The sequence below is a fragment of the Mixophyes fleayi genome, chromosome 1 (genome assembly GCF_038048845.1).
Source record: "Mixophyes fleayi isolate aMixFle1 chromosome 1, aMixFle1.hap1, whole genome shotgun sequence".
NCBI classification, from domain to species: Eukaryota; Metazoa; Chordata; class Amphibia; order Anura; family Limnodynastidae; genus Mixophyes; species Mixophyes fleayi.
The window spans coordinates 47,746,809-47,773,175 of record NC_134402.1 but is presented as its reverse complement, the minus strand read 5'-3'; the positions used below and the strand labels follow the sequence as shown (position 1 = coordinate 47,773,175).

At 39.9% G+C, this 26,367-nt stretch overlaps 1 protein-coding gene across 2 annotated transcripts in view; it reads left to right on the top strand.

Moving 5' to 3' along the window:
- Positions 1–1,360: 1,360 nt before the first annotated feature.
- KCNIP4 (potassium voltage-gated channel interacting protein 4) overlaps positions 1,361–26,367 on the top strand; it is a 511,112-nt gene continuing 486,105 nt past the window's right edge. Inside the window, exon 1 of one of the 2 annotated variants that reach the window (XM_075194728.1) lies at positions 1,361–1,660. In XM_075194728.1, the coding sequence (XP_075050829.1) occupies positions 1,573–1,660 (88 nt within the window). In that variant the 5' untranslated portion in view covers positions 1,361–1,572. The remainder of the gene's footprint in view (positions 1,661–26,367) is intronic. The other variant, XM_075194727.1, reaches the window with a different exon arrangement.

Here is a 26,367-nt window from a genome sequence, read left to right as displayed (position 1 = left end):
GTCCCCCTCCTCCTGGATTCCCGCTGCCACTCTCTGCATGTCCCCCTCCTCCTGGATCCCCCCGCTGCCACTGTAATGCTGTCCCGCTCCCCCTCGATCCCCCCCGCTGCCCCTGTAACGCTGCCCCCCCCCCCCTGCATCCCCGCTACCCCTGTATAAAACGCACCCAGGTTCTAGACCCAAAATTTTTGGGAAAAAGATGCGTCTTATACATGGGGAAATACGGTATATTTTTGAGGGATTGCAATCAATAGAGAAGGGCTTTGGCAAGGTGAAGTTACTGTTATCTGGCAGCACCAGGGTCATAACTAGAAACTTGCGGGACCATTAGCTAAATTTTGTATTGCCCACAAAGGTTTTAGGGAAATCCCTACATGTATTCTTAGGTAGCCACTTAGTTAGCCACTATGCTGTCCCAGAAGGATGATGTTGAATATATTCCATTCCAATTTCTTTATGAATGTCACTTATTGTGGATTGCAGATGCACAGAGTGTCATATGTACAGATCTTACCCCTACCTTACCTGTCCGGGCCAGCAGCCTACACTCCGCTGCTCTGCACGTCTTCCTCAGAGCTCCCTTACCCTCCCACAGATAACATTAAGAGGAGCATGGACCCTCAGCTGCTGTACCCCATAGCCACTAATGTCCCTGCTACCGCTGTAATTATGCCCATGGGCAAAACTCTTGTATCTCTTCAGTGCTCTACATTAGCCACCGTGTTGGGAGAGCCAATCAACATTAGTCACCAGATTGGAGGTGGTTGCTTAAAATTAGTCACCAGAATTCCAGTTCAGCTCAACACTAGCCACCAGAATGAGGTGTCTGCTCTACTGCAGGTACCAGAGTAGAGGAATCTACTTAGCACTTAAGGATCAGCTTCTGATGACAGCCATGCATGGAACAGCTTACCTGCATCACGCCACCGTGATCTGATAGACGCAGAGCAGAGGTAAGTGAAGACATCACGGGGCACGATGTGGGCACATCCAAGGTACCAACACAGTCATAGTCCAGTATTTAAATAGCAATTCATGACCCATGAATTTATATAAAATCCTTTGTTGCTAAAACCCTACAGAAATGCACAAGATTCATGACTTTCAGCAATGTTGGCTCGCTGCAGCATGTCTACAGCTTTACTTTCTTTGCAAACTAATTTGTTAATGAAAAATAGATGAAGCATGTGCTGCAAGCAATCTGGATTTCTCCGAGTATGCCTGGTACAGGTTACAAGCTCCGCCTGTAGGCTGCTGTATGTTCTACTGGGAAGACTGTGTAAGTAAATCTCTCCTGTAGCATATCCAGTTAACTACACATGTGCATCACAGGCCAGGCTGTCTGCAGTGTGTCACTGTAGAGCAAGTCAGTTCTCATAGAGGAAGAAACTCTCATCAGCACACTGGTTCCTGGATAGCTCCTGGCAGATACAATTCATAAAGGTTTTTTTTTTTTTTATTACTTCTAAGGAACAATTCTTTACAGAAGAACAGTATTTGTGGGGAGCATTGTGCTCTTATTTCTCTTTATCACATCAGATATTGAGACACACGGTTATTTTGCTACATAAAATGAGTACCTGTAGGAAACGCTGTAAACGGGAAATACTGAAGTTTGTGCAGTACCTTGTGAGGCTGGCCACGGGCTCGCTCCATGCAGGTAAAGGTAATTTGTTTTTCTTTTTATCTACACTTTGCAATGGTTCGTTGTTTTGTTTAGATAGTTGCCAACCACTAAATGACTGCTGTCACAAATACAGAGCAATGATTTTTTTTTCCATGTCGGAGATGGATAAATGCATGTCTGGATTGTTATTTACTAAGAATGAAATGTATTGTTTTGTGTATATTCGTTACATTGTACTTCGTTAGCATTACAGTAGTCTGTGGAATTGTAAATGATTAAACTAAAACCTCTTTAATGGGTGGAAATGCCTGCATATTTACTATGTGTACATAGGAATACAAAGGCACAAGTTTTTTGCAAAATTTGCCAATTTTTTTTTAAAAATTGCAGGAAATGAACTGTAGTCTGTTGAACAAACTGGTTTTACAAATGGCAACAAATAGGTTATTTAACCACCGGAAGTCTCTGCAAATGTTTTTGTGTCACTGCAAACATTATGTTTATTACACTTGTCTGGATTAAAAATGATAGACCCAAATGGACCTATGTGATCCTTAATTATGATATGTGGGGTTATATTACAAATCTATTCAACCTAGGTGATGCTTTGTGGTGTGAGGTCACATTGAGAAGGTTATACCAGGGATGATTATCTTGTGGGTCAGGACCCCATGTCATTTGTTGTGGGTCTTTTGCAGTATTTCTGTATTCTACCCATATATAAACGAATTATGTATCACATTTTAATGTTATTTGTTTAAGTAACTAATATTCTAAAAGACATTGAATTACAATATTTACCTTGTAATGAAGTAATTAGGTGAAAATCCCAAAGTTAACACCCAAACTTATTTTGTGTCCCAGACTGTAAATTTAAGAACCCCCTGATTAATCTATTGTATATACTATGAATTCCATGACTGGTAACAATGCTTTTGAATAAAGAAACAATGTGTGTGAAAGTAGTTTAACAAAAGACACAAGGAAGCTGGGGTATATTATTCATTGCTTATAAACAGCACCAGGTACTCAGTGATCTATGTCACAAATGCTTTGCATTTTTCTGAGAGTAATGTTATAAAATAATAGTGTGAGATCTTTCTTACTTGGCACTATACCAGCCTAGCTAAGTGTGTGTAACAATCTAAACCTGAAATAATACACAGACACAGATATTTGGAAAATTAAAGGTTGCAGTGTATTTAAATATTAAACCTTCATGGTGGCGGTGAGAGTGTATCAGTCAGCTAACAACTAATCTTCAACCAATAGACCGTGGGGGACAAATGCTCAACCACTAACCAAGAATCTCATCTTTACCAATTAGCCAGTGCTAATCTGGCGTCAGTGTGTCTGCTCCCTTCTAGACTCAACATCACCGTGCCACACAAAGCACGGCAAGGGACCCTCCGCGCAGAAAGGGTCAAGAGTCATGTTCTTCGAAAGGGGCAGTGACGAGCAGCGAATAGGGGTAGCACCTTCAACTAGTCGCCTACTGCCCAGCTCTCCTACCCACTGCACCTCTTCTGTATAAAGGAAGAAATGTTAAAACAACTTACTAAACCTAAGTAGAGTGGATGGGCAGTATCAGTGACGGTCAGGAACAGAAAGACCCAGCATTCCTTGCTCACTGCATTTATACAGAGTAAACTGAAACTCCCAGGGACATCTTATTGGCTGGCTTAATATAAACACCAGAAAACTTAACCCCTGATGGTAAGTGCCTATTCAGAGATCAAACACATAATTTTAAAAGCCCTCAGCTTACCGCTTCACTTATTATTATATAGAGGATTTAATTTGAGTTGCCTTAGAGAGGATCTATTATCTTATTATATATATTAACTTGTCCCCATTTACCTCTCTCCTGGGTTCCTTCCGGATCCAGCGCTAGTTGCAGCCATCTTTATAATTTGACAGCCATGTACATGAATACTCATTAAACAATCAGTGATTGTATCTATAAGATTACTACGTAAGCGAGCGCTATGTAACAGTGAGCAGTGCAAGTACCCACTTGGCTCTGAGATTGGGAGGTTTCAGGACTGAAATGGAGATAGAAGAGTCTTCTTATTATAGCACCTATAGTACCGAGTAGAAGATCTTTCAATCTTTGTTGTTGGGGTTTTTTTTTGTGTACATTTTTTTACTTAGAATTTGGAGTACAAGTTCCTCAATAGCTGAAGTACCAGAGATTACTGTTCATCTTCTATAATATAATAATCAGAATGTCCTAGAAACTGATCCTAGAAAATGTTCCAAAGAAATGATAAGACATTTTAGTCTCGTTGAGACCTGCAAAATAATATCTTAATTATTTCCAAATTGTCCCAAAAAGTGTCAGTTTGGCTCCTAAATTGACACAAAGGACCTAATGCAGAGTTAGTAGCAAATTGGGCATAATTTATACTAATGGCTAATAGTAAAAATAGTGTACACACATATGCTGAGCCATACACATCTGGAGATCCGTGCAGTTCTGCGTCTGGTTTACAACACGTCACAGTCACCTACGTCCCACTTGTGCCCATGTTTTTATCCAATTGTTTTATTGCAACATATTCATTCACTAGTAGGCATGAGTACAAATGAAGAAACCTCTCTAGTTCAGCAGAAACAGCTCCCCGTCATGAAGAAAAACCTTTTACTTAAACATCATAAAATGTCAGTGGTATACTCGCAACGAGCCAACCACAAGCAGTTCGGTAGAGGCGAAGGCCGGCATCATTATCATCCGCCATCTGCTCCTGGCCACTCGCTAATAACACAGTTTTCTCAGGTGTATATATGTCTTTTTCCCAGTCTGTATCCATTCACAATGGCACAAACATGCACTTACTGTACTCAGGCTACGTTAGAACGCCCCATCCTGCTTCTCTAGACACAGGCTGGCAGAATCAGGTTACTTTCATGGGCATATATGAGAGTGCCCATTTTCTGTCCATGTGTACGCCACGCAAACTGGCGTAGTTCTCTGCCTGCACCAATCCCCAAGAGCGTTGCAGTGTGTTATGGTGTTCTGTGTTGTTTGTAGATATGCATAATAAACTGCATTCTATGATCATTCATATCCAGATTACTCCCTATATGTGTCAACAAATGTATAGAGTACATTTATTTTTAGCAAACCTTAGCTACCTTTCTTTGGTCATTTGAAAGGTTGGGCTGTATTCATTTTATTTACAGTAAGACTAAATTGTTCTCCTGTATTCTCTGTGCACCCTATTTGCCAACTCTAGTGCAACAAGGAAATATGCTTTGGTTTCCTGCCCCTCCTACCCTACAGAACACTCTCCAAGCCGTTAATAGTGGGCAAGCTGACAAGTATAGTATCATACTGCAGCTCACTCTTCTGGCTTCCACACAGCGAGGTGTATAAGGAGTACAGCTGCAGTCAGAGCGCTGACAGCAGGGGTTATCATTTTACAATATGCTGCACATAAAAGGAACACTGTTCCTTAAACTTCCTCTTTATACAATATACTTACATATGTGACTAGAAGTTAACACTACTGTTCCATGCATCCATGAGGAGCTTTGTGTAAATGTCCCAATCTGTCCACCTAGAGCATTCATAGAACATTCATAGGTGTCCACGGTTTGGTGTTGGGTTTTGTGAGAGCAGTTCCAACATGCATCTACATATGCAGGATTGCGGATCCAACAGAAGTGAGCATGGTAGAAAGAATGAAAGCGTAACTTCATAGTCCATCCTCCGAGCACTTTAGGATCCCTTCATTATTTTCAAGTTTTCTGAGGGTTTATTCTTTAAAATACGTCTTAGTTTAGCCCAATTTATGTTATCATGAGGGTGAGGGGACATTTCCTCATTAACAACTGGTGCAAAGGAGTGGGATGTCACAAAACATTATAGGACCTGCACTTTTGACCCCAGTCCTGTATCTCAGCACTGGGTTCATGAGTTCGATTCCTGACCATGGCCTTATCTGTGTGTAGTTTGTATGTTCTCCCCGTGTTTGCGAGGGTTTCCTCCAGGTGCTTCGCTTTCCTCCCACACTCCAAAAACATACTAGTAGGTTAATTGGCTGCTATCAAATTGACCCTAGTCTGTGTGTGTGATAGGGAATTTAGACTGTAAGCTCCAATGGGGCAGGGACTGATGTGAATAAGTTCTCTGTACAGCGTTGCGGAATTATCGCGCTATATAAATAAATGATGATGATTCAACTTATAAAAAGCAGTGCACCATAATATTATGCACTATAACACATATCTTACTGTGCAATCAATATGCTGTATGAATGCACGCCACCATTCTACATTGTCATAGTCTATTTGCGTGGCAGCTGTATGAGACATTTGGACACTGCATATTTGTGGTCCATGGATGAAATTTTCATGATCATAAAATATCGCCAGCTAAAGAACAGCCTACTATCATATCGCACCACATACAAACTCCACACAGGTCGGGAACGGTCTCATGACCCCAGTGCTGTGGGCAGAAGTGCTAACCACTTAGCCACCGCGCTGCTCAATATATAAATCTGTTTCTGCAGATGGAGCTTTCCAATAAGCACAATTGTCACTTCAGTATGCTCATTGCATTATCCTGTCCAGCAAAAAGAAATCTCTCTTCTGCATATGTATTTATAATCATGGCTGTGCCCCAGTGTGTGTTATGCCATAATCCGCCCATACCTGGAGAGGTCCCACAATCTTCTTGAGCACATAAGTCCTTCTCCCATGTGTCCATGGACACGCTCTTGCTGTGTTAATCTCTACAGAATTTCATAATAACAGGATCAACACAGCTAAAATAGGCTTGTTTAATCACAATACAGGCAAAAAAACTGCTTCCATGCTATGCTACAGCATTAATATAATAACTCTAATTAAACCAATTTTTTATGCAGTTAATGTACAAATAAAAAAAAAATATTTCTGTATATGACAACAGATTTTAACATATATGTCTAAGCCCAGGCTGGCAATCTGGCAAGTCTGGCATTTGTGTGCCTAAGAGTGGTCCTGGAGCTGTGTTCTTTCTTTTAAGCCTGATAAACTCGGTTTTAATCAAACACTCATGGGCTGCAGAACAAGACTCCTATCGGTGTACTGGACGAGTGATGGGAATGATTGATACAATAGCAAGACGCCAATGAATAATAGAGCTCTGACCTCTAGTGCGGCTGACCTCTTCACTATAAAAACTGGGTGGCTGTGGGGTAATTCGTACTGGTTAAGAACAGACATCCAAGACATCCACCTACTTGTGGCAGTTAGAAAAACCAGCAATCACAAGAAAAAATGAGGTGTTTTTTTTTCTAACATAAATCACTATGGCAGGTTATAAGAAGAAGCTTGGAATTTACTGCTTCTTTGGTTTGTTTCTTCAGGCTACTGTTAATGATTTTTAAGTTCTGCATAGTGTCATGTGACTACCAAGGCAACCACAGTCACATGGCATATTGATGTAGTGAGAAGAGATGCTTTGGAACGCCCCTCTGAGATCGGTCTGCATTGTAAAATCCTCCCGCTAATTATGTGCCCTCTGCCATCTGTTATCCTGGCTGTCAGCCATACCTGTCTACCCTTTAAAGAGTTTTTGAAAAGGAGAAAATGATTTGTAGCAGGACAGCTAACACAAATGAGATGCATGCTTTAAAGGTACTTCACTTGCTATTTAAAGAAAAAAAGTCTTTGTGAGATTTCTACTTTAAGTTATATGATTTTTTCAAATACAGTTGAGGTTATACATTTATACAGAGCTAGACATATTTATTGTTGTTGAGGTGATGGTAACTGCTTTCTCCATTTATGTAATCAATAAATGCTGCTGACAATTTTCATCCACAGTTCTTAACGAGTTACAGGTATGTCATTACTGAGAGTGAAGGAGATCAGAATTGACGATCTACATAGCCCTCAAGACTTCCATGTGCTGGGACTGTAGATTTACTTCTTCCTATGGACTCAAATATTCTCTGTGTGAACTGTAAACCTCTGTACACAACAATGGGATAGATACATTATTAATGACAGAAGGGATCAATAATGGATTACAGATTTTGTTTTTAAAGTGAGATTTATTTCCAACATAAATGTATAGTCCAGAGCTTGTTACATGAGCTGGTCACTCCTGGATACATGGCCTTACTAAACTTTCTAAAGACTATTGGTAAATTGAGATGCATTGTACAATATGTCCACATTGCTCTACAGCTTAGGTTACAGGTTTGATGTTCAGTGTTGTCCTGTCAGCAGTCTCCTCCCCTAAGCATTTTAATAACTGTGTAATATATTAATAAGAAAAGTGGCAGTAGCCCATGACATAATGCCCAACACTGCAGTGCCCGGCAGACTCCCAGTTGTGCAAGTCCTTGGTATTCCTGCAGGGGCAAAAGCAGGATTTGTAGAGGGGGGGGTTTCCACACCACGCCACCAGTGGGTGTGGCCAGGGCCGGATTAAGACATTATAGGCCCCTGGGCTAGGGGTACTGTGAGGCCCCCATTTGTCAAGCAACTTATGCCCAATCCGATATTGGGGGGCCCCCCAGTAATATCGGATTTGGCATGTCTACCCCCTCACAGCCTAACCCTAATTTTTCTACCGCATCTTAAACCTAACCTCCACCTACTGCATCACAACCTAACTCTAACCTATTCCTACCTCCGTTTAGTCTAACCCTATGCTTTTACCTACTCACAGCTCCCCTATGGAACCACTAAACTGCACCCCAACTTCAAATGAATCTGCAGTCTAATCCTAACCTAGGAAGAGAATATATTCATAAAGCTCACTTGTTTTTCTGGATAACATGTCAAGTGCAATATATACAGACATACATTATATATATATATATATATATATATATATATATATATATATATATATATAAATATATATATATATATATATATATATATATATATATATATATATATATATATATATATATATATATATATATCCGTGTGCTTCTCCATAGACCTGGAATAAAACAGCATCTGCTGCACTGTGGTTCTCCTCCTTACTATGTCAGAGTCGGTCTCCTGTCTTCCCTGAGATTGTAAGTCGCTTTTCCCCTCACTTTTCTCTCCTTCTGGTGGCTGTCACTTCTCCAAATGGCTGTCGCACCAGTCTAATTACTCTTTACCATCAGTGTTCCAAAAATGTCTGAGCTGTTTAACCTGCCCCTAACATAATCTATCCAATATGATCAAGCTTCTATGCTTGTGCTATTTTATACATGCGATTTCATTATATATAAACTGACCATAAAATATCTGCAAACATTTTTAAAATCCAGGGAACATCAACACACACCCTCACTGTCATTGTCACACACTTTTTTGATTAGTTACTAACTACTTACCTGTGGTGGCACCGCTCAGCTCCGTGATGCAGGAGACATCCGTCTGGGCTGAAGTGAAGTGAGTCATGTGAGAGCCTCTGCAGCTCCCTCTGTGACAAACAGCCTCCTTATTCGCTGCCAGGACAGGGTGCACTGCCGGGTCCGCCCCTTCAGGACCAACCAAGTACGAAAGATTCCCCTACCACCCACCACCATCCCCCGCCGGGAAACAAATTAAAAGAAAATGTACTGAAAGTAAAAAACACATGAATCAGTGTACGGATGGCCAATCCGCCCCTAGCCCCGACCCGATGAAGAAAAAGTCGTCGGTTTTTATTTTATTTTTAAATAAAGAGACCCATTTTAAAATCTTTAGGGCCTCCCAGGTGCTCGAGGCCCCTGGGCTGCAGCCCAGAAAGCCCCGGGTTAATCCGGCCCTGGGTGTGGCTTTAATTTTAGATGCTTGGCTGCTCTCCAACTCTTTCTATCCCCATAATATACATGGGCAATGCTGCGTGCACTACTGTTAGGTGCACAGAGCTCTCCCTTTTCAAGCAGAGCCGTGTGAAGCGGGAGCAGGGTCCAGCCACCTCAATTATACAGTGCCCCAGGCTTGGAGGGGGGATTCCAGGCACTAGGAAACCCCCCCCCCCCCTCGGTTTGCCTATGTCCTGGGTTGCTGGTACAGATTGACAGGACCTGTTTTAGACAAAATGGGCCCCTGGCCAGAACTCATGTTGGGGCTACCTGGTGAAATGTAAACCAGCGGCATAGTTGCATGGACCCATCTCTGGCTTCATTGTACATATAGTGTCATCAATATTATACAAATCTCATTACGTAGATCTGCCCTTTAATACTGCTGTCATAGCTGTGCCAACTCTAATAAGCAAATATGCAGAGCTATAGATGGTGCCAAGTATAATCTGCATCGCCATATCTGGTGCCAAGTCTGATATATAAATCCATACCTGTAGCAGAGTGGACTTAACCTATGGGGCACTATGATCATAATTGTTTCCATCTCCATCCCTGCAATATTATCCAACCACTGGTGATGATCAACACACACACACACACACACACACACACACACACACACACACACACACACACACACACACACACACACACACACACTACAATGCCTAGGTAACTGCACATATAGATAGGTTTGTGCTTGACATATGCACATCCTCAGATGTGATATTTCCCTTTAAACGGCATAATAATTTGAATTCTTATCATTTGTAATATAAAGTAATCTGCTCTAGTTCTAGTCCCACAGGCATGTGTGCACCCATGTGTACGAAATGTACTAATTTGCTTTTGCGGTTATATAGCACTGGCTGCGTTCCGGTGTAACAAGCATGTTCAGCCTGTTAATGAAATGCTCTTATCTAGTAAGTCTGAAATAATTCATTCGCTCTCCCCAGAGTTTATGGTATGGTTAAGGCATGACCACAAGATAAAGCATCTACAGCAATAAGAGATGAATGATGGGACTTTCCTCTAGACTTCAAGTGGTAAATCATTAAATATTTGATCAATTGAGAACATCTTTATGTTATATTTACTTGACAGATAGATTTATAGCTGCTTAACTGTATAGTTAGTAAGCTTGAAAAAATATATAAATGTTTCTATTTAAAATATTAGGCTTATAAAATAGATTTTGTGCACATTTCTCTGTTACACTTATCTGCTAATAGATCAAGGTATTTTACTGCTACTGAATATATAGAAGATTACCTTATAGGGACTAAATAAATAATCAAACTGTTTTCAAATATTGTGCTTATAGTGATAAAATATATTTAGTATTGCTGTATTGTTCATAATATTCATGGCATTTAATTACTTGATTGGATTAATATGATGTCCGGGAAAAATATGTAGTCAGGGCACCTCGCTCGTTTGCTGAGGCAGAGGGTGTGAGGGACACACAAGTCATCTAACAAAGGTAAAACAGCAGAGATCTTCAGGAGATATCCAGATCCTTGCTGTCTAGTCTGCTGGCTGCCTACTACTGATTTAAATTGAGTCGGTCCTAGTTATTATGAAGTGGATGATCTGTGAGTAATCCTAAAATTCGTGAAGTACACACTTCATAGGGTGCATAAACACAAATAAGATTAATAAATGAAAACGTACTCTTGAGCAAATGGTCACCCACGCGCATATGCCCAAAATGACTAAACAGACAATGACGAGCCCTGTCTTAGAACCATTTGTCGTTAATCTGAGATCACATGGTCATATAAACACCACTTTAACCAAATTCAAAATGCACAATAAAATTGCTTTCCATGGGTGAAAGGGCTGTAACAGCTTGATAGATTGGCAGAAAGGGGTTTTCTCTAATTCATAAATAGGCCCCATAATATGATACATGTACTCAGCAATGGACTTCACCCATTTGTACAATATTACTCTGTTTATAAACAGCTTGTCTAAATTTAAAATACGTAATGCGTTACTGAGTAGGAATAAGCAGAATGAATGGCACAGGGAGTATTGTATATGCAGCGTACCATCATCATCATCAACACCATTTATTTATATAGCGCCACTGATTCCGCAGCGCTGTACAGAGATCTCATTCACATCAGTCTCTGCCCCATTGGAGCTTACAGTCTAAATTCCCTAACATACATACAGACAGAGAGAGAGAGAGACTAGGGTCAATTTTGATAGCAGTCATTTATCCTTCTAGAATGTTTTTGGAGTGTGGAAGGAAACCAAAGCACCCAGAGGAATCCCACGCAAACACGGGGAGAACATACAAACTCCACACAGATAAGGCCATGGTCGGGAACTGAACTCATGACCCCAGTGCTGTGAGGCAGAAGTGCTAACCACTGAGCCACCATACTGCCCACATGCTAAGATTCTGCAGTCATCAGGAACTTAAAAAGGTTGTTCCATTAAGGAGTTAAAACAGAATGCTCTTATAACTCACTTGTTTAAAAATAAAGTACTCGGATGTTGTAGAGGTTGAAAAATATGAACACATGAAAATAGCTACACAACAGGCCACAGCATAAGTAAGTTATACAAGGAAAATCTCAGGACCATTATATTTCTAATTACTCTATAGACCTTTAACACCTTAACGTCTAGTCACCATACAAATGAGATTAAAAGTCAATGTACATCACTCACAGTTCACTCGATAATATTAGAAATGAAAAACTACTATTATGTTGTCTTACCCCTCTTTTAAATCATAACCCCCAGTAATAAGATGATGTACAATTTATTGGGGCAGGGACTGATGTGAGTGAGTTCTCTGTACAGCGCTGCGGAATTAGTGGCGCTATAGAAATAAATTATGATGATGATGATGATTGTCAGTATGTTTGCTACTCTCTTATGATTAACACACACCGCATTTAAACAGTTTATCTACAACATTAAGGGTTATCTGTTCACACAATGTATTGTTAGGTGGAAAATTCTGAGTTATAACGGATTTTGACAGACTGACAGTCATTATAATGAATGTGTCAAATCTATAAGAAGCTTATGAAATGCATTTATTAAAGCTTGTCTAGTTTCTAGCTCATTCAAGTACATGTTAAAACATATTTTCACCATATGACCATAAAAATATTGTATCGTTATTGACTGTGGTACAGGTATATCTGATAACAAAATGTAAGTACTATGTCTTTCTTGTTAAATTCATATATTTTCTTTTTCTTTTATTCGCTAAAGGCTGCTCCATATCTTCTGTTATAGCAATGTTTTTACTGCAGTGCACTTACAGTAAAGGGCTTATAGACTCACTACAGCCTTGTTCACATACATGCTACATACACATAATTAACCAAAAGAAATTAAAGTGGAATATATAATATTCAGATATACTGTACATTAAGTAAAGAATATACCCGCTATATGAAAATCTCAAATGTAACCTCAATGAACGTCTCTCCCGGTAGACCCATGACGCTACAATTTAATGACATCTAACATCCAAACAAGATTCCAAATATGATTTGAGAAACTGGCACTCCAGCGCTGTAGTACCACCATATATGTGCAGACAATATTCTTAACTGTTTGACCTTCTGCTTAAATATTTTGAGTGGTTTAAATATGTTTAAATATGTGCTCTTTAAATATTATATACAATATATTTTTAAAGTTTATGACTGGAACTAAATGTAGCCAGGTGCTCTTGGCTAATGTCTTAATTCATATGATATGCATATAAGATACAACCCTCAGTGGAACAGGGGGTAATATTGAAATACTTTTTACTTCTCAATATTATCTAATCCATTTTATACTTTTCGGTAAGGGGTTATACATATGTGCATTGAAGAAAAAAATTGATTAAAAGCACAGGAAGTACATTGGCATCTGTTAATAATATAATCATTAATGAAAGAACATTAAAAAAAAGTTTTTCCCTCCATTTTTATTTAACATAAAATACATCTGTCATGATGTTCTTAATGTCATTGAAATTTGCAAAAATCAGTATGTAATAGGTTTTCTTATTAACACAATTCTCAAGACCAAGGATGATTTACTAACAGAAGAGGGGTATATATATATATATATATATATATATATATATACACATACATACATACATACATACATACATACATACATACATACATACACATGTTCTTGCATGCATACACAGCAGTCAGCACTAGTAATTGGTACTTACACCAGACCCGTAGCTGGTGCAAGTGATATGGCTGAAAGTCACATACCTGGGAGATGCACAGAGCTTGAGTCAGATGAATGTGCATGTGCTCACCTTTGGCACGCACCTTACTGTACATTGACTACGTGCACACACCCTTCTCCTCCTAACGCTCTGCCCTTGAAATCGTAGGCTGTCTGAAGTGTCGTGTGCGTTCGAAGATGAATTGCATGCACTTGGGTTCACTGGCGTATAGTCTGTTTTTGCCCTTTTAAATTGATTAGTGGAGGGTGTAATATATATTGAGATGGCAGCAACTGCAGGGATGCAAAATGTGGTTAGTTGAGTGGAGTATTCTTTGCTGAATAAGTTCCAGCCCCAATCATGCAAACGACGATATGATGGAGGATATCCACATAACCTTTACGGGGTAGAGACTGAGCATTTATGGGGCATTCCCAGTTCCATTGGCGCCCACGGTCATTTATTAAGTCCTACAAAACAAATTTGCAGATCTTCAGGGGTGGGAATCAGCTGGTATCTGTCATTTCAATTGGATGCTTTTAGCACCAATCTTATATGCATAGAAAAACAATGTAAATAAAAAATATATATGTATAAATGTGACACAGGACATAGACAATACTAATTGCCATCTAATAACATATTTAATAAATGAAAAACAGTATTTAAAACTCCACACAAATGATTTTTTTGGGGATTCCAACATGGGTAACAATAACTTGCAAATTATCTTGGGCCTGATTCATTAAGGATCTTAAATTAAGAAATATCTTATTTAAGTCTCCTGGACAAAACCATGTTACAATGCAAGGGGTGAAAATTAGTATTCTGTTTTGCACATAAGTTAAATACTGACTGTTTTTTCATGTAGCACACAAATATCAACTTTAAATTTCAGTGTACAAATAAGCTATCAAGTATTTGTGTGCTACATGAAAAATCAGTCAGTATTTAACTTATGTGCAAAACAGAAAACTAATTTTTACCCCTTGCATTGTAACATGGTTTTGTCCAGGAGATTTAAATAAGATATTTCTTAATTTAAGATCCTTAAGTAATCAGGCCCCTTATTACTAACTGTTTGGCTGCCTCTGAGAGAAAAATAGTCATGTATTACAGTTTGTCCTGCTGTCTGCTGATGACCTGGGGAGTCCAGAATGAAAATATACTCCACTCTGCTGAGCCACTCTGTCAGTCTCTACATTGGTTGCCTGTATTTCAACGAATCCAATATAAAATTCTACTAACATACAAGGCTGTCAACAAAATTGCACCGACATACATTTCCTCACTAGTCTCAAAATATCTCCCAACTTGACACCTCCGTGATGCACAAGGTCTACATCTCTCTTCCTCTCATTACATCCTCCTATTCTCGGTTACAGGACTTTTTGCGGGCTGCACCCACTTCTGGGAATTCCCTCCCTCGCACAGTAAGACTTTTCTCTAGTCTTCAAACCTTCAAGCGTTCTCTGAAAACCCACCTCTTCAGACAAGCTTATAATATTCCTCAACCACCATCTTAATCTCCCTAGGTTACCCTATTACCACCCTCTACACAGCTAACACAAGACAACAACCCTCTGACCAACATTGCCACACACACAGCCCACTCAATACTTTTAGCTTTGCATTCTAGCTGGTCCATTGTGCAATATGATTTAGCACATGCCATTGTGTTTCAAACTCCCATTGTCCCAAAGATTGTAAGCTTGCGAGCAGGGTTCTCTTACCTCTCTGTCTGTATTTATTACACACTATTGTCTTATTAATGTTTGTTCCCAATTGTAAAGCGCTACGGAATTTGCTGGCGCTATATAAATAAACGATGATGATGAAGAGAGAACATATGTATGTAGATTCTTGAAATTACAGAATAATGCCAGACCTCTGTGCCGACTGTCACCTGTGATTGCACTGGCAATAGAGCCATTGGCATGTTTGATTCACTCACATTCAAACATTCTGGGTCTCCCAGTTTGAGAGGTCACAAATACAATGTCATTAAATGCGGATGACATACTTCTGTTCTTGTCAGATTTGAACAGCTCATTAGATAACCTACACATAGTGGGTAACTTTGGCTAATTTTCGGGCTTTAAAACCAACTGGGATAAATCTAGTGCATTCCCACTACATGGCATAATTCCAATTGGCGCAATGTAGTTCCACTCCCTGAAATGGGAGTTCTAATTAACGATCAATCTGGATGTCCAATTTGGCGTCTGAATTTATTAAACTGAATTCTAGTCCAATAAGAGACTTTTTAAAAACAAAATTGTGGTAGTTGTGCTCTGTTGGGCTTCCTGGCTGAGCAGATGGGGTCTTCTTTAAATCCATTCCAGGTCCTTCTGGTTGGTAAGAAGAGCAAAAAGGTTGCCCGGTCATTGGTCAAGCCAGGGTTTCCCAAACCCAGTCCTCAGGGCTCCCCAACAGTGCAGGTTTTCTGGATCACATGTGACATAATTAGGACCACCTGTGGATCTGTTACAATGTGTCAGTCAGTAATGAATACACCTGCGCTCCAGCAAGGAGATATGGAAAACCTGCACTGTTGGGGAGCCATAAGGACTGCGTTTGGGAAACCCTGGGTCAAGCAATTGAAATATGGAACTCAGTTCACTATATACTGGGTGGTCAAGGCTGTGACTCAGACACGACAATAGGGCATAAAAGGAGATTTCCTGAATTGGTTACATTGAAATGAGATAACATTTGGCAAAAGGTGCTTGCACTGGGCCACCTTAATGGTAATGGATCTTTATAATAACAACTAAAGCTGGGTACACACTACACTGTTTTCGTACAATAATCGGCTCAAACAGTTGACATACGACCGCTCGTTCAAAAGTCGGGTCAGTGTGTGCAGTGACACGATGGTCGAAAGTCTGCCCAAATGGACCATTGTCGCCTCATTTGGTTAGTCGTACCGTTTAATATTTTTGTTACAATCTCGTTTCCGCTGTGTAGTGTGTGTAAACTTCCGACCGATCCACGACAATCCTCCGATACTTCCTCGACCTGGGGGGCATGTGTATGTAAATTTTTTTATGTCTGTCCCAGTCCCACGTGGTGCAGAATCCGCACATCACTGACTAGTGTTTTTTATCGATATATATTGCACCTGTCTGGCTGCAGACCATTACACTTGTATAAAGCACGTGGGTTATTACCCTTTGTGTCTATGTCGGCAATGTATTCCTATTTACTCTTTATACACTTATACCTTTATAACCTATTAAAGTTATATTAACCTTTATTAACTTATAATTGTGAAGTACCCAGAAAAAAACACACAGTATTCAAGCAACATTTTTATTGCAGGAAAAAGGCACAAAAATTTTAACACACACAGCTGTCTGAAAGATCCGCATGAGAAGTGAGCGCGCCCATACCAATCAGAGCGCAGAGTACTGCAGAGTATTATTTTTAGTATTTAGTATTTTTAAAGGTGCTACTGGTTTGTGGCAGAACAGGTCTTGATGTCACTTGGGCTTCTATTCCCTTTGATTTCTTTATCTATGATACAAGGAAATAAGAAAAGGTTTACCATTTAACTTCTATATCTGTAATTTATATTCAACGACATAAATACTCTCATTTTCTCACCTTTCACACTGCTCGAGATCAGTTTATATTTTGGTCCCTGTGGCAAAATCGCAATAATAGCGGGGTTAACCTCCGTACATTCTGGAAAACAGGCGCCATTTTGGTTATTATAACGGTACAGGTATGTGCCCAAAGCATTTAGCTGTCTACACATGTTCACTGAAATACCTTCGTGAAGAACTTCTTTAGTATAGTTTTCTTTTTCAATTTTTTCTTGTTTGCTAACAGATGTAACATCAGTGGTATCTAAACAGGCCTTCTCACCATTAATTCTTCGTCTGACATAAAAAATTAGGTTACAAATTAGTTTACATTGCATTATGTGACACTAGAATGAAATAAAGTCCTTCTAACAGGTACATTACACGTGCTACTGACCTTTTTTAATGTTGTTGTCGTCCTGGTCCAGTACTTTGACCATCATCTCCACCTCTCTTGGACTAATTGGATTTGCTCTTTGCTCTTCTTGAGTATCTCCATCCCCCACCTTAACTTTTCCAGCATTTTTTTGGCCCTTCCAGCACCATCTCTAACTCTATCTCCGTCTCCGTCTCTGTCTCCATAGCTGCAACCCCCACTGACACCTTTTCCTCACCCGCAACCCCCACTGACATCTTCTACTCACCCGCAACTCCCACTGCCACTTTCTCACTAGCCATCTTCTGACGCTCCTCAGCGCCAAACAGGCTCCTCTGTCATTTTATACACTCAGACATGGGCATTCATTTCTGCTGTGGACCAATCAGCAATGATGCACGCCGAGAATGGAGCATTCCATTACATACGAAGGGATTTTATTATTAGGGAATATTCATTGCATTGCACTTTAGCGGTTAAATGTTTTTCTAAATTTAATGTATATTACTAAACTTCTATTTTATAGAAATGAATGAAGAGACAGTGTTGCCTTCTCTTTTTATGCAGCTTTGGGTGTTATGCAGCTCTGCCCCTTTATGCTAATGTCTTTGGTATCTCGTTACATGCCCCGCAAATGTCGCTGCAGTGTGTACGAAATTAAACTCATTGCTCACGTCAACATGGCTGTAAAAAGTCGCTAAAAGGACATCCGCTCTTCCCTTTATCGTCCTAAACAAGGCTAGTGTGTATGCAGTCCATGGACCGAGCGATCGGACCACCGATTGCATGTAAAATCGCTCGGCATAAAAAGTTGGTCGAAATTTCTGTAGTGTGTACCCAGCTTAAGACAGGAGTTTGGGCTTCCCAACTCTGCTTTTAATTGTTGCCTGCAATTCAGACAAGCAATTAAACACCTCAGATTATGGTCTCTTTTACTAACAAGTCATTGTTATCTGTAGGTACTTGTAATACAATAACTACACTGTATTCTCACCTCAGTTTTCATATAGCTCCTGAGAGGTTACTGATCCTTAAAATTGAATGGAAGGTGACTTGGGACCCCTCTCTGATGAGGTATAGAAATATATATATATATATACAAGTTAACCCGTGCATGATACTCATGCATTCTAGTCAAATCAAGCTACTTAAGGTCTTAAAAAGGTTCTTGTCATGAATTTGGGCCTAGCCCAGGCCTCCTCAGGGGAAGAGCGTTACTTCCCGACGCAAGCGGCCTTTTTAATGTGTGTTCATGAGGTAAAATTACCTCACGAAAATGAGTTTGAGCCCTACCAAATTTCAGCCCTTTTTGATTTTTTTTCCCCACACACACTAAGAATTTAGTAGGTCAGTGTATAGGTGGCGCTGCAACTTGTTTTTTTTTTTCCACACACACACAGACGCCACTAAGCATTTATATATTAGATCCTGGTGACGTTAACAGAAGACATCATTGCTCGGACCCAGCTTGCTACAGAGTTTCCAGACTTTCAGAAATGGAGAGTACTTGTCAATGATACAATGATCCGTGAGAGATATATATACACTAGTAGGAATTCAGTAAATAGGTACCACAAAATTTGGTCCTGTTGGTATATATTTCAATACAGAGGACCTGATTCATATGTAGACATAAGTCCACTTGTGTGGTGTATCTTGTGTAAAATAGCTCTGCGTATGCCTAGAAACAGACATTAGGCCACTGAACACAATTGTACGCAATTAATGTCTGCGCGCAAATTACACCTAGTACTTGCTTGTGACTTGAGTGGCAAAAAAGACTGAGGGAAGGGGCTAACTATCATAGGCCATGTACAGTAAGGACATTCCGACGCAGATACGACTGATTCAAGTCCTGTGTTTGTTGTTAGTGCTCTTGCAACAAACTGCCCTGTGTATCATATGCTTCCACTACATGGCAGATGTAAATGCCGAATGATAGTGATGACTGACACTGCCTAGTCTGTTTTAAAAGTCACATGTATGCGCGCCAGTAGCTATCACAGAACAACTGTAGACTATAATAACGCATTGTATGTACAGTAGGCATTGAAAGCATTTTTGTATATGTAATTGATGTAAAACTCTTATATTTGAAAATCATTATTTATAGAAATTATTATACTGATAACAGTTGTTATTTTATTTTCTGATCAAATAAAAGTTTTATGCATTCTGATGGGACTTTTATTGTACATACGCTTGTGTGTATACTGCAGTCTGTTCTGTGTGTCTACGTACGGCAAGTACTATGTAGGCAGAGCGTACTTCCCACCAGATTCAAATGGAAATGTATCTTGAGATCCAACAGGATTTGAATATGGTTGGAACTACGCACAAGTTCCGCGCTCTTTTTAAACCAGCACATTATGTGAAGTTGTGTTTGGACATGAATCAGACCCAGAGTGTGCTCTAGGGGTTTCAAAGTAAATCCATATACAGCTGAGTAAATGTAGTTTTATTGCTGATAGCTCTGCATACAACAATTGTTAAGTGTGATTACCTATGGCTTTGGAGTTGGGGAGGATGGGTGGGGGTGTTCTTGTTTTGTTTGCATATGTGTTTGTTTTAGTAAGAAAACCAAATAAAAGAATACCTGATTAAAAATTTTTTATACCAGACCTCCACCTCAGGGCTGTCTTAACGCATGGGCACGCTGGTCAGTTGCCCGGGGGCCCCACAAGCATAAGGGCACCCTAGGCGTGCCAAATTTTCAGTATGTTATTCCGGAAATTGCAGTCAGAGGGCCTGATTCATTAAGGAATGTAAGGCAAAAAAGGAGTAAATTTTCTACTGAACATACCATGTTACAATGCAAGGGGTGGAAATTAGTTTATTACTTTGTACATAAGTTAAATACTGTCTGTTTTTTTCAGGTAGCACACAAATACTTGATTACTTTATTTTTACACTGAAATTTAAAGTTGATCTAGGACATGCCCTACCCCAACTATGAATCTGTCCCCACAGTATAAATTGACTTCCCTCTCCAATGCAACAGGGTTATGCCAAGGTTCAAAGTTACTCATTTTTTACTTACTTTCCTTAATGAATAAGGCACTGAGTGTTCATTGGCATTATAGTGACCAACTGTGCAGGAGTGTGTTCATTTTCAAGACTGAAATTGATAAAAAGACCATTGACTTCAAGCCATTATTTATAAAGCAATTCTCTGCAAATAAATTTTGCAAATCTTTGTGTTGAACACTAGATTAATAAGAAATAATTCATAGTAATTTCTTACTGGTTTTACCACCTGAGTACCATTTTTATGTTGAATATCCTGTTTTTCAACTACAAGGCTCATGTTATATTGTTCAAATATTTGTGTGGATTACTCTCTGCTGTACAGCATGGTTTTTAATGTTTAAAAACTGATTCTGTTAGAGGTACCAATAAATATAAGCTTAATGTTATCGATAATTTACATTTTTATTCCTTTCACTGGTTGTGTAGGTAGTGTCCAGTGCACTGCTTTGCCCGGGGGCCTATAATGCTGTTAAGACGACCCTGCTCCACCTTTCAATGTATTTGTATGAAAACTCATAGAATGGGCTTGTTAATAAGAGAAAGAGACATGGGGCCTGATTCATTAAGGTTCTTAAATGAAGAGGATACTTATTTCAGTCTCCTGGACAAAACCATGTTACCATGGAAGGGGCGCAAACTAGTTTTCTGTTTTGCATATAAGTTAAATACTGACTGTTATTTATTGTAGTACACAAATCTCATTTTTAAATGTCAGTGTACAAATAAGCTATCAAGTATTTGTGTGTTACATGAAAAAACAGTCAGTATTTAACTTATATGCAAAACAGAACACTCATTTGCACCCCTTCCTTGTAACATGGTTTTGTCCTGGAGACTGAAATAAGGATCCTCTTCATTTAAGAACCTTAATGTATCAGGCCCATGGAGAAGATATGTCATTATTATCAATGTTTTCATTTTATTTTAATTGAATAAAAAAATATAAAATAAACTCCTGTTTCCTAGTTGAAATTTGGGTTGTGCTATTACCAATAAGCCCATCATCATCATCATAATCAGCTATTTATATAGCACCTCTAATTCCGCAATGCTGTACAGAGATCTCACTCACATCAGTCCCTGCCTCATTGGAGCTTACAGTCTAAAGTCCCTAACATACACACACAGACAGAAAGAGAGAGAGAGACTAGGGTCAATATTGATAGCAGCCAATTAACCTACCAGAATGTTTTTGGAATGTGGGAGGAAACAGGAACACCCAGAGGAAACCCACACGAAAAACAGGGAGAACATACAAGCTCCACACAGATAAGGCCATGGTCAGGAAGAATCGAACTCATGACCCCAGTGCTGTGAGGCAGAAGTGCTAACCACTAAGCCACCGTACTACCCATTTGTTGTATTTTAGCTGTTTTTGTTGTATATAAAGCTCGGTATTTCACTAAAGGTAATTTTAAAAAATCAATTAATATATTTGTAATTTGAATATTAGTCCATCTAGGCCACCACTTACCCCGCCTCAGTTAGCTGCAGTCTACCTGACATCCTACGTTGGACTGATCCACTCTTCCATATCCCACTTCCCTGCTTCTATTCTTGAATTGGGAATTCCTCAGCTGCCATGTATAAAACAAAAATGTCTCCATCTCTATATGATTTTCTTATATAACTCCATGGTTATGACCAGGGCCGGATTAAGGGAATGGAGGCCCCTAGGCTAAGGGGGCCTCCATTCCCCCGTGAGGCCCCCAATGTGAGCCGCCCGCCGCCCCCCCCCGTGAGCCCCCCCCAAGCACTTACCTGTCAGTGCAGTCCTCCTTCCGCGGTGCGCTGTAAGCTCTGTACTGAGGAGATCTCGCGAGAGTTCGTGAACTCTCGCGAGATCTCCTCAGTAAGCAGATTACTGAGCGGCACCGGGGACGGAGGACTGCACTGACAGTGCTCAGCAGCATTGATTGGGATGGGGGTGCCCCCGCCCCCAGACCGATCAATAATGCTGCTGAGGACTTTGAAGGGCCCCCTGGATGCCCGAGGCCCCTGGGCTATAGCCCAGTTAGCCCTAGGGTTAATCCGGTCCTGGTTATGACAAGTAATACCTAAATGGATTACATTTAACTACAGCTTCAGTCTTAAAATACAACTTTTTAACATAATAATAGCCCCGGAGAAACCAGTTTCCTCTCAAAGTAGATAAACAGAAATGAAAACACGGGTACCATATTTCTATGTAAATATTTCTGACTGCAATCAGGGAACTATATTCATATTTCTGAGAAGAGGTTGAAGAGTTTTTACGTTGATTTTTTAACTTGGTATACTCAAGAAATATTTAAATTGGATAACACAAAAAGTACATGGGACTCCAAATTTATCAATTCCTAAAAGAAATAACTTGCTATAGCATTTAAGTAAGCAATTTCAAAGCAAGGTAGATTACTACATTTGCTGCTTAGGCAATTATTTATTACAAGTTAACCTGTGCATGATACTCATGCATTCTAGTCAAATCAAGCTACTTAAGGTGTTAAAAAGGTTCTTGTCATGCATTTGGGCCATAGTCCAGGACTCAACCACCAACCACTCCCCACTGTCACCCCCGACAACCACCAACCACTCCCAACTGTCACTTCTCCTTCAAGAAATATATATATATTTTTTTAAAATCTTTATAAACACTTTTAACAATTAACAAATTAAATGAACAAATTAAAAACATCTTAGTATACCAAATTTCAGCCCTTTCTGAATTTTTTTCCCACACAAACTAAGAATTTAGTAGGTCAGTGTATAACTCCGCCCAGCAGGTGGCGCTGCAGCTTGGTTTTATTTTTTCCACACACAGACAGACTAACACACGCCACTAGACATTTATATATTAGATTATCTTTTATTTATATTGTGCCAACATAGTTCTCAGCGCTGTACACTATGGGAGTTGTGATACAAACAAATAACATATAATGCCATGGAGCAGAAGGCAAAGATGACCCTGCCCAAGCGAGCTTAAAATCAAAGAGGTGGGGGAAACTCTTACGTAAAAGTAATGGAATAACGGTTGTGGTTGTTGGTGTGGATTCATGTTCATGGATACAGACACTGGCTTCAGATGCAGGTATTTGTTAGGAACCCCTCCAACCGGTACAGCAAAACCCGGAGTCTGCTCTGAAAGTCTGGTGTTCACTGTTGCCTCTAGTGGTGGGGACAGACTTGGCCGCAGACTAACAAAGGGTCGTGAAATGTGTACCGGCTGGGGAGAACCCAGGAAAGCAGAGTGAAGTCCAGGCAAGGGTTGAGGGCCGGCAGCAGACAGTGTATCCAACAAACAAGCCGAGGTCAGAGGTCACAGGTAAACAGGGTAGTCGATTAACACACCAAAGGTCGGGGTCACAGGCAAAACAGGCAGAGTCCAATAATCCAAGCAGGGGGTCATACACAGGGAATCAAACGAATATCCACAGGACAGGGACTAGGAAGCAGGAGCAGGTCAGCAAGACTGAAACAGAGAAGCTATAACCGGCAGTGAGGCTTCAGACCTCACTGCCCTAAATACCAGAGTCAGCCAATCAGAGCCTAGCTCTGAAATCGCCCACAGCCCCTGCTAAATTAATAATACTAAACTTAATTAGCCCACAGGCTTATGAATGTTTATGCGCACGCGCCTGGCTGTCACCAGCCGCCAGGACACAGCGCTACTACAGCTGGCGTCCGACCGTTGCCTTTTCAACGGTCGGGTAGACACCTTGACGACCGGGACGCCAGAGGGCACTTGAAGCGAGCCACTGTGGCTGTGAGTACCGCCGCGGCACGTAACAGTATTATGCTGGTTCCTGGCTCTGGACAGTTGTAAACCACAGGCAGAGCATCAATTCACGGATGTTGGTATTTACAGGTACAGTACTGGATTTAGGCAGTTAATAATTACAGCCACTGTGCTAGTTTCAGGTTCCAGACAATTGGCAATTGCAGGTACAGCACTAGTTCTTGGCTCTGGGCAGTTGGTAATTACAGTCACTGTGCTAGTTTCATGTTCCAGACAGTTGGCAATTGCAGGTACAGCACTAGTCCTTGGCTCTGGGCAGTTGGTAATTACAGGCACTGTGTTAGTTTCAGGTTCCAGACAATTGGCAATTGCAGGTACAGCAGTAGTTTCTGGCTCTGGGTAGTTGGAAATTAAAGGCACTGTGCTAGTTTCTGGTTCTAGGTAGTTCGTATTTGCAGGTACAGCAGTAGTTTCTGGCTCTGAGCAGTTGGTAATTACAGGCACTGTACTAGTTTCTGGTTCTAGGTAGTTCGTATTTGCAGGTACAGCAGTAGTTTCTGGCTCTGAGCAGTTGGTAATTACAGGCACTGTACTAGTTTCTGGTTCTAGGTAGTTCGTATTTGCATGCACAGCAGTAGTTTCTGGCTCTGAGCAGTTGGTAATTACAGGCACTGTGCTAGTTTCTGGTAACAGGTAGTTCGTATTTGCAAGTACAGCACTAGTTCTTGGCTCTGGGAAGTTGGTAATCACATGCATTTAAAAGTGTAAAACACCCACAGGTGTCTCTTAAATTAGTAAAATAATAATACCATGTAGTATAAAGTAAACAAAAGTATCAGATGAGATCCAAATAGTCCATTAGAAGGTTTTAAATATTGCCTGCAATTAATTATTATTAGGAAACACCTCTACAATAATGATTTCTGCACATGTTGGCTGCATGTCAAATACTCATGTAAAAAATAGGTATATGGGTAAATGTTGTAGAGATGAAGATAAAACAATATCTGGGACACCAGTAACTTTTCATGCAGCAGCAATCATCACTCTGGATTAATCATTGGTTCTGACAAACCCCATTCTAGCTCATACTTGTGAATAGCTTCTAACATTTGTAAAATTCATGTAAATGGGTCCGATGTTAGAAATCCTCTCTTCTAGCTCCACCATACCCATTGAAGTTTTTAATTGACATCTGTGGCATTGCTGTACTGTTTTACTGAATGTTACTTTTCAATGCATTGGAATGCCTATATGCGCTTGTAAAGATGCATATCAACTGTTAATCGAACACATTTGTGCTTCTGATCAACTTTTAAACATATCTAAAATGCCATTGGGTATGAAGCCGAACAGTCTGACTAAGCTACATTGATTCTAAAGAGTTCTCTTATGTTTCTATAGACTGTGGCAAAATTACGTCCTTTTTACATGCATTAGAAATCAGCCTTGTGCCCCTTTGCTTAGTTTTTGCATAATTACTCTTCCTATTAATTACTTTTCTGTTATCTGCAAATTATGTATTGTGTTAAAATTACTAATAAACAAGCATAATAAAAAATTATAAATATAATGAATAGGAAATTGGTAACTTGTATAAAATAATACAATGCGAGTAATGGTTGGTATATTAATTGAATGTATGCAATGGGTTTGGGATGCGCAATAGGACCCATTCCATCGCCACTCAAATTTTGATTACTGACTCATAATTGAAAAATCTCTGCTCCAGTTGCTTTTATATTCTAGGCCACAATGCAACAAGATATGTGGTTTTCTTTAAGCTGGATTTTACCATTTTTCTGTTGATACATCTTTGCCATCTCTGTCTTTATCAGTGAAATAAGAGTGAAGAAAAATGAGAAAATTCTAGAATCTTGAAGCATTATTGTTAATTGTAGTTCCATGGTAATGTTGGAATTCACAGCAGGATCCTTTGCTTAGTGCACAGAAAGAATAATAATAATACCATGCCTGAGCTAGGCTGTGTGCTGTTTAATGGTGGTTCCAT